This window comes from Schizophyllum commune (genome assembly GCF_000143185.2).
Source record: "Schizophyllum commune H4-8 unplaced genomic scaffold SCHCOscaffold_4, whole genome shotgun sequence".
In the NCBI taxonomy this organism is placed as follows: Eukaryota; Fungi; Basidiomycota; class Agaricomycetes; order Agaricales; family Schizophyllaceae; genus Schizophyllum; species Schizophyllum commune.
This window is the reverse complement of record NW_026089541.1, coordinates 1,155,346-1,170,291: the sequence shown is the minus strand read 5'-3', so window position 1 is coordinate 1,170,291 and position 14,946 is coordinate 1,155,346. Positions and strand designations below refer to the sequence as shown.

Here is a 14,946-nt window from a genome sequence, read left to right as displayed (position 1 = left end):
TGTAACACTTCATGTTTGTTGTATGACTTTGATGAGATGGTAGACGCAAGGATGTATGAAGAGAATGCGACGAATGATGTACGCAGAGGATCCGATTACCATTGCTGAGCTTTGCCTCAGACTCATCAGCGCACTTTATTATCCTTCATCGACGAATGCCATCCAGCCAGTGCATTCCACGCCAAACATTACATTTCTCCTTGCATGATCCTCGTCAGCAACGTCAAGTACCACCCAGTCAGGCCCCAGATCTCCAACTTCGTCCCCGGATCCCCACTCGGTCCAATCTCCGAGTCGTCCTCGTCTGACTGCAGAGGCGAGTTCCGCGTCTGTATAATATATCGCCCAGGCATAGCCAGATCGGAGACCTCTATGGCATTGTAGGGGCGATGGCCGCGGAAGAACGAAGGCCGGATGCGGGAGGGGATCTCGGCGAGGGGGAGGTGGAAGACGTCGGCGACTTCGGTGGGGGCCTTCTGCAACCTGATGGCTTCGAGGTCGACGGAGGGGAGAGGGGTGTCGGGGGAAGGTTGTTGGGGACGTGTGGGGGATTGGTGAATGAAGCCCTGTGGGGAACGGTGTAAGTGGATGAGGAAGAAAGAAGAGGAGGGGACGTGATTGGGAAGAGGGGAAGGGAGAGGGAGAGGGACTAACGACGTATGGCCAGACGCGCATGTCACCTCGAACTGTGCGCTCGATGGGGCCGAATTCGCCGAGGACTTCGACGCGTTCGGGGATGATGCCCAGTTCCTCGTGGGTTTCCCTGAGAGCTGCGTCCAGGATGGACGCGTCCGTCTGAGTTCAGCGTGTCAGATCGCGGCGAAATGACGGTATAGAGTATAGTGAAAATACATACATCGTCTACACGTCCGCCAGGGAAACTGCGTAGCAGATGAATTATACCGCGATGGAATTAGAGAGGTAAATACCTGACTTCGCCTGAGTGAGTGCGCAGAGCCTTCCCCCGAACCTCGAAGAGGATCCCCGGCACATCGTTGACATTACAGAGTGGCACGAGTACCCCAGCTCTTGCCCGTACAGGTTCTGCATCGGCCTGCACGCAGACAACAGGAGCGCGAGCCTTCAGCGTTTGGCTGATGGTGGAGAGGATCCGCGGTGTGAATGGCTGCCGGAGAGACAGAAACTGGCTTCCAGCGAGTAAGGGACCAGTCATGGCTCCATGTAGATGATGTATGGGTCCTTCTGCCAAGCAAGCTAGGTAAGGTCGACCGGTTACATGAAAGTCGGGTCCAAGCTGGAGATGAGATGGGGAATAAGCGCCCGCACGTGCACGACGTCACAAACACGGCCACACGCGTTGATTACTCTTTCCCAGCTGCCATCGCGCGTCGACGCGTCTACCGCGACACTTGTCTTCGACCTCCATCATGACCAAGGAGAACATTCCTCTCACGCGCCCGAGGTAACAATTGCGCGTCTTCGCCATTATGCAGTGGTTGACAAAGTCTCCAGAACGGAGGACGACGACACGGAACGCGCGACGAAGAAGCGCAAGCTCGAGCCGTCGCAAAGTTATAATGCATCCCAGCCGACTGGGGCGTCCTTCGCTGAAGTACTGGAGAGGATTAAGGAGGAGTCCAACGACGGAGCTGGTGCGTGCATATCCAGCTTACAAGGGTGTCTTGTTGACGCGTCTATACAGGAGCCGAAGGTGGTGCAGATGCATGGGCACGACCCGCGTTAGCACCTATAAACCCCCAAACAGACTCAATTGGTAGCTACAACAGCACATTCATCTGAACTCGGGCTCACCTTCTACTCAGTCTTCCAGCAAATCGACGTGGAGCATGAGATCGACCGCAATGCCAATGGATGCACCAACCTTCGGATGTTCGGCGTGACAGACGTGCGTTGAATGGTTCTATCCTCCGGAATATTCCTGCTCATACTCTGCTCAGGCCGGTCACAGCGTGCTTGCCACTGTGACGGACTTCCTGCCCTATTTCTACGTCGCACAACCTCGCGGTTTCACGAACGACGACCTGAACTCCTTCAAGGGCTATCTTAACGTTAGCATCCTCCTCCCCTTGCTTCTGCATGTCCTCATCTCTTCTAGAACGTAACAGGCGGATGTGTCATCAAAATCGAAATCGTGAAGAAGAGGAGCTTATGGGGCTACATGGGAGATGCCGTCTCGCCCTTCCTCAAGCTCACTATCACTGAGCCAAGGTCCTTGCCTCGCGTCCGAGATAAGTGAAAAGTCATGTATCAATGTGCTTGTCCTGACGTCCCCATTACGCGTCTTCGAGCGAGGCGAGTGCGACTTCAATGGCCTCTTTCCCGTTGGCGACCCCATCAAGACCTACGAAAGCAACATCGTCTACCCCCTGCGCTTCATGATCGACACCAACGTCGTCGGCATGAACTGGCTCGAGCTCCCCGCCGGCAAGTACGACCTCATCCCTGACAAGCAGAAGAAGTCGCGCTGCCAAATCGAGGTCAACGTCCGCTACGACGCCTTCATCTCGCACCCGCCGGACGGCAAGTGGCAGCGCATCGCGCCCCTGCGCATCCTGAGCTTCGATATTGAGTGCGCGGGGCGGCAGGGCATCTTCCCCGAGGCCAAGGTCGACCCGGTGATCCAGATTGCGAACATGGTGACGCGGCAGGGCGAGGGGCAGCCGTTTGTGCGGAACGTGTTCACGCTAAATACGTGCGCGCATATCGTGGGGTCGCAGGTGCTGTCGTACAAGAATGAGCGGGAGATGCTGATGGCGTGGCGCGATTTCGTGGAGGAGGTCGATCCGGATGTGGTCATTGGGTACAACATCTCGAATTTCGACTTCCCGTACTTGATGGATCGTGCGGAGGCCCTTAAGCTCACTGAATTCCCTTTCCTTGGCCGGTTGAAGAGTAAGTTTCGACCTGCCACTCCTGATTACTCGTTTATGCGTTTGCAGACAAGCAGACGGTCGTGAAGGACACCCACTTTTCGTCGAAGGCGTACGGTCAGCGCGACTCCAAAGAGACCCCCCTCGATGGTCGCCTACAGCTCGATATCCTCCAGTTCATGCAGCGCGAGCACAAGCTGCGCAGCTACTCCCTCAACTCCGTCTGCGCCCACTTCCTCGGCGAGCAAAAGGAAGACGTGCACCATTCCATCATCACCGAGCTCCAGAACGGCACAGACGAGTCCCGCCGCCGCCTCGCCGTCTACTGCCTCAAGGACGCCTACCTCCCGCAGCGGCTGCTCGACAAGCTCATGTGCTTCGTGAACTACATCGAGATGGCGCGCGTGACGGGCGTGCCGTTCAACTACCTCCTCGCGCGCGGGCAGTCGATCAAGGTGCTGTCGCAGCTGTTCCGGAAGGCGAATAGCGACAACTATATTATTCCGGCGCTGAAGGGCGAGGGCTCCGACGAGCAGTACGAGGGCGCGACGGTGATTGAGCCGAAGAAGGGGTATTATGATGCGCCGATTGCGACGCTGGATTTCAGCTCGCTGTATCCGTCGATTATGATGGCGCATAATTTATGCTATACGACGTTGGTGGATAGGTCGACGATTGAGCGGTTGGGGCTAGTGAAGGACGTGGATTATATCCAGACGCCGAATAATGGTGCGTATTTGCCTGTCGCAGCGAGGGGACACTTATGCTTAATACGTTTACTCTCTAGACTTCTTCGTGAAGGCGACGAAGAGGAAGGGTCTGTTGCCCACCGTCCTTGAGGACCTGATTTCGGCGCGCAAGCGGGCGAAGGCGGACTTGAAGAAGGAGACGGATCCCTTCAAGCGCGCGGTGCTGGATGGTCGGCAGCTAGCGCTGAAGATCAGTGCCAACTCCGTGTACGGGTTCACGGGCGCGACGATCGGGAAGCTGCCCTGTCTTGCCATCTCGTCCAGTGTTACCTCGTACGGCCGGCAGATGATCGAGAAGACGAAGCAGGTCAGTCGTCGTCCTCGCTAGCGAGTAGCCTGTGCTGAAACTCGGACACAGGAAGTCGAGTCCCAGTACTGCATCGCGAACGGCTTCAAGCACGACGCTGAGGTCATCTACGGCGACACGGACTCCGTGATGGTCAAGTTCGGGCCTGCGGACCTCGCGACGGTGATGGAGATGGGCGCGGAGGCGGCGGACTTTGTGACGGGCAAGTTCGTGAAGCCGATCAAGCTGGAGTTCGAGAAGGTGTATTTCCCGTATTTGCTGATTAGCAAGAAGCGGTATGCGGGGCTGTACTGGACAAAGACGGAGAAGTATGATAAGTTGGATTCGAAGGGGATTGAGGTGAGTGGGAAGCAGTGGTGTGAGGGGAGGAGATGTGGCGAATGGGAGCTGATGGTTGTTCCAGACTGTGCGACGAGATAATTGTCGGCTGGTGTCGACGGTTATCGAGACGTGCTTGCATAAGATGCTTATCGACCGGGATGTGAAGGGGGCGGAGGAGTAAGTTGACTATTCTGAGGCTTCAACTGCTTCTGATCTGCCTTCAGCTACGTTAAGCACACCATCTCCGAGCTGCTGCAGAACAAGGTCGACATGTCGCAGCTGGTGATCACGAAGGCGCTCGCGAAGGCGGACTACACCGGCAAGCAGGCGCACGTCGAACTGGCCGAGCGGATGAGGAAGCGCGACAAGCACTCGGCTCCCGCGCTGGGCGATCGTGTGGCGTATGTCATTATCAAGGGCATGAAGGGCGCTGCCGCGTACGAGAAGGCCGAGGACCCGCTGTACGTCCTGGAGAACAACGTGCCCATCGACACGCAGTATTACTTGGAGAACCAATTGTCGAAGCCTCTCATGCGTATTTTCGAGCCGATTTTGGGAAGCAGGGCGAATTCGCTACGTATGTCATAACACTCATAACTCTGGGCGTCATGTCTGACCCCTTCGTAGTGTCTGGAGACCATACGCGCACTATCCAGATCGCAACACCGACAGTTGGCGGCTTGATGAAGTTCGCGGTCAAGACCGTTACGTGCTTGGGATGCAAGACGCCGCTGCGTGCAGGGGTCAACAGTCAAGCTGGTGGCGCCGTGTGCAACAACTGCAGGGGGCGGATGCCCGAGCTGTACCAGAAGCAGGTCATGACGGCGTCGGAGCTGCAGACACGGTTCGCGCGGTTGTGGACACAGTGCCAGCGGTGCCAGGGCTCGTTGCATCAGGTGAGGGTGGCCGTGTTCGCTGGAGGTTGAGTCTCTGCTTACACGCGTTTGAAAGGATGTCCTATGTTCCGCAAAGGACTGCCCTATCTTCTATATGCGCAAGAAGGCACAGAAGGACGTGGAGGATGCGAATTCGACACTGGAGCGGTTCGATAATGATTTGTGGTAACGGAGTATCTTCTAGACTTGTTTCGTATCTGTAGAGCTTTTGCATACCCTGTTCTGGTCTGAGCTATTGACACTAGCCTTATTACTTCGCGTACGGTTGTCTTGTGTGGTCTGATCACATGATCGCGCTTGTTCAAGCCACGAGTCTATGGCGAAAATCAGAGTGGGTTGCCTCTTCTCACTTGACCTTCCCCCGCTTGTGAGAAGAGGCTGATTGGTGAGACTATGGGTTGCCTTCTATTCTGATCCCTCTTGCTTGGTCCTCGCTCTGTAATCCTGTCACAGCCATCTTCATGTCCTCTCGTCCTCTTCGTAGTCATGGGAACACTGCACAGATCAAGCGATATCTGCACCAGCCTTCGAGCTTCTCATATCTTCGTTTGGATCCTTACGCCTTGGAAGCGGACCACTGGGAGCTGCAGTCGTCTCAAGTGCTCGGCGCGATAGCCGATCTCGAATATCTGAACTATGTTCTGGAGGGTAGAATGAAGGAATATAGAAGCATCGATGGTGATATCCAGGAGTGCATCACCAGTTTATGGCCGACTCTTTTGCTCTGGTTGGACTTCCTGCATCCAGTACACCATGCCCAGGATCGCAAGGAGAGGGTGCCTCTGGAGACACTCTGTCGCACGATATTCTATTTCTTCAGCACGCCTGACCTCGTCACTTATCTGCGATCAACCACACCGTGCCTTCACAACATGCTCCTCCTTCTCTGGCTTCGATTTGACGAGTACCGGAATGTGAACTGCGACGCATACCAGTGTATAAACGGCCTCGCCAGCTCGGTCCGTATGTCGATGTGGATCAAGGACAAGCGCTTCGCGGAGGATATCAACAGTCCAGAGGCGATGTCCAACTACGCGAACGCCGTCGTGCAGAACCTGCACCCGCACTTCCTGCCCGCTGCGCTTGGCGCGGTCAAGAACCGCCCGAGGCGCCTTCTGCACCAGATGCTCAAGCAGACGCGCCTCCTCATCGACCTGACGTTGGCGAGGAAGCCCAGCTATCTCGACGACGTCAACAACCATTGTATCGCGGTCGCGGAATTTTCAAACGAGCTGCTCCCGCTGGACACGCAGGCGAAGGACGTCGTGGCAGGTTGGGTTGACCTCCTGCGCTCCATACGCGGAATACCCAATCTGAGAGCCATCGCGATCACCGTCTGCTCTGTGCTACATGGCATGTGGCGGTCCAGTGTCGACGGGCGCCCTCTCGCGTGGTCCATTCGGCGAGACGTCATGCAGTCCATATTGGGGCTCGATGCGCAAGCGCACAATGGCCAGTTGACAGGAAGTATGCGCCTCCTTACGACTCACGGGGATCATGTTTGCGTCGTGCGCGCACTGGCAAAGAAGGAGGTGTCGTTCGTGGGTACGGGGCTGGGCGAGTCGGTCGAAGAACAGGAGCGAATCGACCAGTGGCTGCGTAAGCGGGCGGCACTCATTCGACGCCTATACAAAGTTCGTTGCTCTCGTGGCGCTGAGGTAGGTTGGGCTTGAGCTCCTGCTATGCCCAGAGACTGAAGAGGATCCAAATTTCGACAGTGTCCGAATCCTGGTCGGCTGTGCCCCTACCGCTGCGTGTGCTTTGACGCATTCTACTGCGGTGAAGAGTGCCAGCAAAAAGACTGGCCCTCCCATCAACCTCACTGTCTCAAGGGGAAGGAGCGTCACTGCTACAGGCTTGAACGAGGTATGTTTGGAGAGCACCACACATTCGCCTAGCTAGTCTAACTAACGGCTGCCTTCCTAAGGGACAATCACATCCCGCGACGAGCGTTATGTCGTCGCCTTCTCCAACGAATTCATACGTGACCACGCACAGACTATTGTAGTCGCCATACTGGGCGCCTACAAGCGCGTTCCATCGGTAGGCCCCGCGGTCGAGCTCGTCATCAACGTTAAGGACGTTGTCCCAAAGGCCATCGTCAACGCGCGGCGAGGCGAGCTGGCGGCAGAGAATGAGGACATCATTCCCGTCTTTGCATCAATCAGCTCAAGCGGGAGCTCTGCGCGCATGGAGCTGACGCGCACGACGCTCGCGGAGCTGCAGGAGAAAGCACGACCGCGTCTTGATGAAGGGTACAGTGCTGGTGGGATCGAATACCTCATCCATAAGCCCGTCACGGTATTCAGGAAATTCTGATTGACTGGTTTGCTCCTGATACCTGCGGGCAGGTTTCAGGCCATAGCATGCATTGATGCTCGACTTCAATTTGAAGACTGTCTATCGACCTGCTATGCCTTTCAGTCGCGCCTCTGCTGCCCTAGCCCTTCGTTCGCGCTCGACCTTGGCGCGCATCTCCGGCGTTAACCCAGCTACTCCCTCAACCGCACCCGCCGTTCCACCCAGCTTCCGTGGTCCCGCCTTCGGCTCAGCACGCACAGGCTCCACCACCCGATCAGGCTCAGGCTCAGGCTCCGGCGTCCCGCCCCTCTCCTTCTCCCGCGCCTCCCGCTCCTTGATCTTCTCCTTCAGCCCCTTCCGCCGCATCTTCTTCTTCTCCTCCCGCGCGTCCTCCGCGTCCCGCGTCAGCGCGCTCGGCACGTGCCCCGCGCCCAGCCAGTCCCACCGCTCGGGCATGTCCCCCGCCGCGCGGCGGAAGACGTCGCGCACCTCGCGCGTGCGCGCGAGGTCGTATGCCGTGCGGTTGTCGGCGTCGGGGACGGTGGGGTCCGCGCCCGCGCCCTCGAGCAGCCAGCGCACGACGTCGACCTGGCCCTCGCGCGTGGCGAGCTGCAGCAGCGTGCGCGCGGTGCGCGACTCGGGGGCCCAGGCGGGGATGGGTGCGTCGGGGCCACCGAGGGCGACGCCCTCGCGAGCGAAGAAGGATTGCAGCGGCTCGAGGCGCCCGCGGGTGACCATGTCGAGGAGGCGGGCCCACTTGTCGCGGAGGGCCTCCTCTTCGGAGGAGAGCTTCGGCGCTTTGGGTTTCTCGGCGGGTGGTGGGGCGATGGGTGCTTGTGCGACTGGCCGGGGCTTAGGGCGGGCTGCTTCGTCTTGCGCCTGGAGCTCTTCTTCGGTGAAGTGGGAGATCTTGACGCGAACGAGCTCCTGAAGGCAGCGGGCAATCTCTGCCTGTGTGGGGCGGCGAGTTGGAAAGGGGAAGGTGCGGAGGCGAGCATCTCCCTTGTCGATAAGTGCGCCCTCATAGTCGAGGAAGATCTTGCGATTGGACGTAGAGGCGCGGATCCAGATGCGCTCGCAGGCAGCGATGTCTTCTGCCCACTCGTCGATGAGACCACGGATATCGTCGCGTAGAGCCTGCTCGCCGTATCGACGTAGCATCGCACCGGCACTGACTGCTTTCGACTTGGCATTGTCATTCAGGCTTTGCGAGCCACCCTGCTTCCTGCGTGCTGCGAAGGTGAAGGATATTCATTAGCGAAGTGCTATGGAAGTACAGGAGGACCACTAACTAGTGTAACGGTGGAACGTCTTATGCCTGAGCACCTCCGTGTCCGGCTTTGGCTGCTTGAGCTTCTTTTTCTTCCTTGCGGTAGCGTCTTCCGCTTCCTCGTCCTCCGGCGGGGAGCTGACGCGCACGATGGCGGCGGCGAAGTGACCCCCTGCGACCATGAACATGGCCCATCGGCGGCCTTCTGATGGGGAGACTTGAAGTTCCTTTAGTTCATCTAGTTGTGCGGAGGGGGTGTCGTCCTTGGCGGCGAATATTGCTCGGTAGACGCCTATTTGCGTGGATGGAGGGGAATGGAACCAAGTGATAGCCTGGCGCGGGGCAGTGGGGGTATCGTCTGACGGAGATTCGGGTCTCGTATGAAGGCGTTTCGTCCTGTTCACGAGAGTGTTGACCGCGTCTGATTCAGAGCCTTCACCGTCCGATGAGGATTCAGACCCAGATAGCGAGTCTTCCAAGCCTACGTGTGGGTTAGTATGTGGAAGCGATGCTATGGAGCGAGAACGCACGATCGAGCATAGACGCAAATTCTGCCTCAGAGACAGCCTTGCTTCCGTTTAGACGCGCTTTTACGTTGTATCGATGCCAATCGGATCGAAAGTGCGCTCGCTGATCGTCGACGTTGGCGAAGGATGCTGCAAGACATATGTTGCATGCTCGGGAGGAGTTATCGGTGACTGTGGGAGGGGGAGTAGGCGGGGGAGTCGGTTCTTGCACTGAAGGTTGATTGATCAGAGTTCGCGGCGTGAGGCTAGCGAGCAGCTCAGCAGGAAGCGAGAACAAGTGGTACTGTTGTCGGGGCTGGTAGACCATCGCTCAAGACGGGTAGGGCGATGGTGGGTGTTGGGAGCAAGGAGTACCGCGAGCGAATATATGAGTCGCGCTTGATTCTGTCTGACGTAGGCGAGAGTCAGGAGCAGTCAGGCGCTTATAAATTTCCATATTCGGAGAACAATGGCGCGTGCAGCACGTGCTCGCCGCCTTTTCCGTCCGGCAATCATCCATGTCTTTCCGCGACAACACCGTCGTTGTCCTCGAGACCGGCCGCGACGTAATCTATGCAGGCCAAGGACTGCACGAACTCCTCAGGACCCCCGCGGTCTATCTCAACGCTCGGGTTGGACTGCGAACTCAGAATGCGCAGAGCAGTTCCCCTGCCGTGAGCGATTACCTGGTCGGCAAAGAGCTAGAGGAGGCCCTCTCGAACGGTCAGGACAACATCCAGGTCTCGTATCCATTTGCAGATGGAGACATCGGTGACTGGACGCAAGCAGAGGCAATATGGTACGTGTTTGACGCGTCGACCGAACAGGTACTAACGCGTCGATCAGGAAACACGTACTCTTCAAGCAGCTCGGCTTGCGCCGGCTTCAAATGGAATCTCCTGTCATCCTTTCAATCTTCCCCGGCCTCTCGCGCGACGCCTACGAACGCATATGCAAGCTCTTCTTTGAGCGCTTCAACGTCGCTGGCTTTACCATCATCGAGCGCCCTGTCTCCCAGCTATATGCCGCAAATGCGGTCTCCGGCGTAGTTGTCGATATTGGAAACCATGCGACAGACGTTACGCCGATTTACGACGCCGTCCCCATTTACGCAGGACGCCTGACCACCAGCATCGGCCTACGTGACTGCGAGCGCTACCTCGCGCACCTCCTACGCGCCAACCCATCCGTCATGGGTGCAATCTCGCCATCGGAAGCGCCACTACCCGAGGACGCCCTGGAGACCGCACTCCTCGAGCTCGTGCATATGCTCTGGGAGCAGGACCATATCCGCCCGCCCTCACACGGTGAGCAGGCCGCGACACAGGAGGACGAAGGCATCACCGACATCGGCGCCATCGTCGCCGCCGGCAAAGAAAAGGCCATCATTGAGAACGGCATGCGCAAGAAGGCGACCGCGAAGCAGACCCAGGCCGAGCAGGCGCGCCAGCGCGAGATCGAGGCGCTCGACCTCATCACGGTGAAGTTCCGGGAAAAGGAGATTACGCTTGGCAAGGAGCGGCACCGGTTCTGCGAGCCGCTTTTCGATGTGGAGCTGGTGGACCGGATACGAAAGGTGGAGGCGGAGGAACCGAAGCAGCCACACATATCGCTGCAGGAGGCGGTGAACCATGCAATCTCGTTGGGTGTGATTGACCAGAGGCAGTATTTGTGGCGCGGGCTGTTTGTCACGGGCGACATAACGCGGCATGTGTCAGGCATAGGTGCTGGGCTGCGCTCGAGATGTCAGCCCTTCATTGTGAAGGAGGATGTTGCCACGGACGTGCAGCCTCGCACAATCCATACCCTCCACATTCCGGAGTACTACCCAGAATACAGAGATAGCGGCGATTGCTATGCTGCGTATCTGGGCTCGAGTATCACTGCAAAGGTGTGTACATCGACTTACCCGCGCTTCTTTGTGGCTTATTCGCGTTCACAGATTATCTTCCACGACCCTCACGCGAAAAACTTCGTCTCCAAAAGCGACTATGCGACGTATGGGCCGCGCGTCATCCTCGAGTCCTCTACAGCTCTCTTGTGATTTATCGTTATTCGCGAAATTTGCTATCTGGTACACGTCCGCATTCTGCTAGGCTCAGTCTCCCCCTGGGCATCTGTGGCACTCGCGCCCGATTTGACGCTTACTCCGTGACGTGCTCCACGCCAGGAGGGAATTTGTAACCTCCTTGCTTGCGGACCTGTATTGTGAGGCGCGCTGTTAGCCTTCCTTTCAATGTACCTATCTCCCGCTTTCTCCGCCCTACCACAAACCACTCCACTCACCTCATCAAAGATCTCCATCTCCAAAAGGCTCTTGTCATGCCCCCACAGCGCGCTCTCCGTCTTCCCATCCCGCACGCACCGCGCGACCTCGTCCGCCTGGAAGTGCCACCCGCCGCCAACGTACTCTGCTTGCTTTTCTTCCTTCTTCTCCACCAAGCCCTTCGCATCCAGATACTCCACGCTAAAGGCCTTCGGGCAGTAAATCGGCGCGCTCACGCGGATCGTGCCGCGCTGGAAGCGCACGATGACGCCAGGGTCGATGGCGTTCAGTGTGGTGTTGCAGGTGAGGTGTGCTTGCGCGCGGAGGGTTTGGTTAGGGGAAGAAGTGGAGGAGGATGACTCGGTCGGGGCGAAGGTGAGAGTGAAGGCGGAGCTGGCGTCGACGCCGGTGCGCGGGGTCTTGAGCATGGAGCCGGAGATGGTGGCGGGCTTTGCGCCGGCGTTGGCGGGGTGCTCGTAGAGGAGCATGATGGCCTGGTAAATCCGTCAGTGAGTTTGTCGGATCGGCATGGAAATTGTAAGAAGCATATAGGCTTGGTATAGGCCCGATATTGGGGCAAAGTCCGGAATCGAGGTATTGTGCAGATGCAGAAGTCCGAAGCGGGCAAGCGAGGATTACTCACCCATACAAGGGGATAAGGGCCTCTGGTAGGGGAAAAGATCAGCGTGGTTCCTGCAGCGTCATAGTCCATGGGACCAGCGGCGACTTACAAATCCAGAAGCGCGCCGCCACCAAGCTGGGGATCCAGGATCCGGTGCGTCGTCGGGATATCTGTGTGGGGATCAGACTTTTCTCAGCGCGCGCGTTCCGCGCGTTCAGAGCGTGGGGACGCGACAACGTCTAATACGACGTTGATTCGCATCGCAGTACGCTTTTGAGTCTATCGCCTAACAGCGAGGGTAAATCAGTGGGCATGGAAAGCAAGTGCTCACTCTCGATGTCAAAGTCGCCCGACAGATCCGCATGCAGGGCAATCGGCAGCCCCAGCTCGCCGCTATCGACGACCTTCTTGATCTCCTGCGCGAGCGGCTGGAAGCGCGTCCACATCGCCTCCATGAAAAAGACGTTGTTCTCCTTCGCGGCGGCGAGAAGGGACTTGAGCTCTGCGGTGTTCGAGGTGACGGGTTTTTCGCAGAGGACGTGCTTCTTGGCTTTGAGGGCAGCGAGGGCGGCCGGGTAGTGGTAGGTGTGTGGAGTACCTGTGGTGGGTTAGAATCTAGTGGAGACGTACGTCGGAAGGCTTGCCGATGTAAACGCCGTCGACGTTCTGTATGCGTCAAATAACGGTCAGCTCGTTTGTACATGGGGAAGAGAAAAGAGAGACGACGAGAGGGAAGACGGATAGTTGCGATTCTCACCGGGTCAGCAAAGACCTCGTCGTACGATCCGTACGCCTTGATACTCTTGTCACCGTTTATCTTTGCGTCGATGAACTCTTGTGCCTTGGGAACGCTGCGAGAGCCAACAGCGACGATCTTGTGTGATACATCGTCGACGGTGCGACTGATTCAAGGGTGAGCACAAGACTCGACAGTGTACATATACACACTCACGTCTTAGGGTCTACGAGCAGGTCCTGCGAGATTTCAGCATATATGATCGGTGAGGCATTCCTATGGTAGAACAGACGCAAGCGTACCTCAACGAACTTGGTTGCGATCTGATGTGAGAATCAGAGACCTTCGGGAGAGCACGGATATCGAGCTAGTGAGGCAACGATAAGCTCAGTGCTCGGTCTACGTAGTGAGAGAGCGACTATATTCACCTAGTGAGGCAACAATAAGCTGAGAGAGAGTAAGTAAACGGTAAATAAGGAGCGGCTTGGGCAGCTCACCTCAGTGCTCGGTCTACGTAGTGAGAGAGCGACTGAGGAGAGCGGCCGATCGGAAAGTGAAGATATACGGAGGCTTATGTAAGTATGTGGGACCGTATGGGTCCGTTTTGTGGGTCCGTGTATTGTACCCTATAAGGAAAGAAAAGCATACGTAACGGACTTGCGTCCGGATTGTCCATGGGTATATAGGTAAGTATAGTAAGTACTGACCTGCATCTCATCACTCCCCCTCAAGCCGGACCAAGTCCAAGCCCAGCAGCGAAGTGCTTAGCCTTCGCGCTTGGCAGCGCCTTCGTCAACGCATCGGCAACCATCTCCTCGGTAGGACAATACACGAGTACGATCTTGCCGTCATCAACCACATAGCGAATGAAGTGCAAGCGCACATCCATATGCTTCGTACGCCCGTGGTACTGATGGTCTCGGGTAAGCGCGATGGCCGCCTGGTTGTCCGAGTGCAGTGGCGTCGCGCCCTCGATGATCACGAAGACCGGCTCGAAGGTCTGCGCGATGAGCGAGCGAAGCCAGAGGCCTTCTTTCGAAGCCTCGGTCGCCGCCACGTACTCGGACTCAGCAGTCGAGAGCGACACAATCGTCTGCGAGCGCGAGCTCCAGCTGACTGCACCACCGTCGATCATGAACGCGTAGCCCGTGATGGCCTTGCGGTCGTCGTTCATGCTGCCGTCGGCGTCGACGAAACCCACAAACTCCTCGCTGGCGTGACCGTAGGTCAAGCGCCAGGCGCGCGTACCCTTCAGGTAGCACACAACGCGTTTGGCTGCGAGCCAATGGGCCTTTCCAGGCCGAGCGACGAACCGCGACAGCGAGTGCACCGCGTACGCGATGTCGGGACGAGTACCGATGGACGCGTACATCAACTTCCCGACGATCTCGCGGTACGGGATATCGCGCATCTTTCACGAGCTAAAGAAGCGCAGGACGCGCAAGACCTCAGTCTTCCTGCTAGTGGAATAGCGACTGATATTCATACCTAAAGAAGCGCAGGACGCGCAAGACTAAAGTACAGTCAGTAAATAGTATGAGTATAGTAAGTGAGAAACATACCCTCAGTCTTCCTGCTAGTGGAATAGCGACTGAGGGAAAAGAGATGTACAGTAAGGATAAATACGGACGCCCCTGGAGCGGCGTGGGAAAGTTCTTCCCGAATAGGAAGGCGGACCAAAAGCGTGGACGCGAGGCAAACCGTCCGCCCATGGGAGGAGGCAGACTCGCCCCTCTATACCCTACTTTTGACACTCCCACTCGAGTCTGGCCGTAAACCCATACCTTGGCAGAACTTGAGATGCTTCTCATGAGGTAGTGCCTTGGTAAAGATGTCCGCAACCATCTCGTCCGTGGGGTACCAGAGGACGACGCACTCGCCGGTGGCCACCAGCCCATCGCGGATGTAGTGGTACTTCCGCTGGATATGCTTGGTCCGAGCACGGAACTGAGCATCCTGGCTGAGGATGATGGCCGCACGGTTGTCGCACCTGAGCTCGGTGGCGCCGGCCTGCGGACGTCCCAACTCCTCGAAGAACGAGCGGAGCCACGCCAAGTGCTGGCCAGCATTAGCGAGACCAATATACTCCGACTCGGTAGAAGAGAGAGAGACCATGGACT

The 14,946-nt window shown here is 57.4% G+C and overlaps 6 protein-coding genes across 6 annotated transcripts; 3 read left to right on the top strand and 3 right to left on the bottom strand.

The window, feature by feature from the left end:
• Nucleotides 1-91: 91 nt before the first annotated feature.
• Nucleotides 92-1,257, bottom strand: SCHCODRAFT_02618213 (uncharacterized protein). The gene is made up of 4 exons (XM_003032570.2): nucleotides 930-1,257; nucleotides 857-881; nucleotides 655-795; nucleotides 92-566 (listed from the first exon to the last, which is right to left on the bottom strand). The coding sequence occupies exons 1-4, from the start codon at nucleotides 1,172-1,174 to the stop codon at nucleotides 189-191; spliced, it is 789 nt and encodes a 262-aa protein (XP_003032616.1). The 5' UTR covers nucleotides 1,175-1,257; the 3' UTR covers nucleotides 92-188.
• A 77-nt stretch (nucleotides 1,258-1,334) lies between these two features.
• On the top strand, nucleotides 1,335-5,460 carry SCHCODRAFT_02535361 (uncharacterized protein). The gene is made up of 14 exons (XM_050343575.1): nucleotides 1,335-1,423; nucleotides 1,474-1,613; nucleotides 1,664-1,735; nucleotides 1,785-1,867; nucleotides 1,920-2,030; nucleotides 2,078-2,210; nucleotides 2,260-2,874; nucleotides 2,922-3,581; nucleotides 3,640-3,908; nucleotides 3,960-4,247; nucleotides 4,312-4,406; nucleotides 4,454-4,806; nucleotides 4,857-5,125; nucleotides 5,181-5,460. The coding sequence occupies exons 1-14, from the start codon at nucleotides 1,389-1,391 to the stop codon at nucleotides 5,292-5,294; spliced, it is 3,237 nt and encodes a 1,078-aa protein (XP_050201034.1). The 5' UTR covers nucleotides 1,335-1,388; the 3' UTR covers nucleotides 5,295-5,460.
• Nucleotides 5,461-5,586: 126 nt separating this feature from the next.
• Nucleotides 5,587-7,444, top strand: SCHCODRAFT_02497064 (uncharacterized protein; the record flags this gene model as incomplete). The annotated part of the gene is made up of 3 exons (XM_050343052.1): nucleotides 5,587-6,783; nucleotides 6,844-6,991; nucleotides 7,053-7,444. The coding sequence occupies 3 exons, from the start codon at nucleotides 5,587-5,589 to the stop codon at nucleotides 7,442-7,444; spliced, it is 1,737 nt and encodes a 578-aa protein (XP_050201033.1).
• On the bottom strand, nucleotides 7,173-9,571 carry SCHCODRAFT_02618203 (uncharacterized protein). The gene is made up of 3 exons (XM_003032569.2): nucleotides 9,227-9,571; nucleotides 8,719-9,177; nucleotides 7,173-8,658 (listed from the first exon to the last, which is right to left on the bottom strand). The coding sequence occupies exons 1-3, from the start codon at nucleotides 9,528-9,530 to the stop codon at nucleotides 7,526-7,528; spliced, it is 1,896 nt and encodes a 631-aa protein (XP_003032615.1). The 5' UTR covers nucleotides 9,531-9,571; the 3' UTR covers nucleotides 7,173-7,525.
• A 149-nt stretch (nucleotides 9,572-9,720) lies between these two features.
• SCHCODRAFT_081938 (actin-like ATPase domain-containing protein) lies at nucleotides 9,721-11,246 on the top strand (the record flags this gene model as incomplete). Its single annotated transcript, XM_003033191.1, has 3 exons — nucleotides 9,721-10,001; nucleotides 10,049-11,093; nucleotides 11,145-11,246. 3 exons carry the CDS (start codon nucleotides 9,721-9,723, stop codon nucleotides 11,244-11,246), a joined length of 1,428 nt encoding a protein of 475 aa, XP_003033237.1.
• Nucleotides 11,247-11,346: 100 nt separating this feature from the next.
• SCHCODRAFT_02496688 (NAD(P)-binding protein) lies at nucleotides 11,347-13,152 on the bottom strand (the record flags this gene model as incomplete). The annotated part of the gene is made up of 9 exons (XM_050343046.1): nucleotides 11,347-11,403; nucleotides 11,489-11,962; nucleotides 12,112-12,133; nucleotides 12,200-12,260; nucleotides 12,422-12,688; nucleotides 12,717-12,756; nucleotides 12,848-12,992; nucleotides 13,043-13,065; nucleotides 13,129-13,152. Coding segments are annotated over 9 exons (1,113 nt in total), but the record flags the coding sequence as incomplete, so codon positions are not given.
• Nucleotides 13,153-14,946: the final 1,794 nt, after the last annotated feature.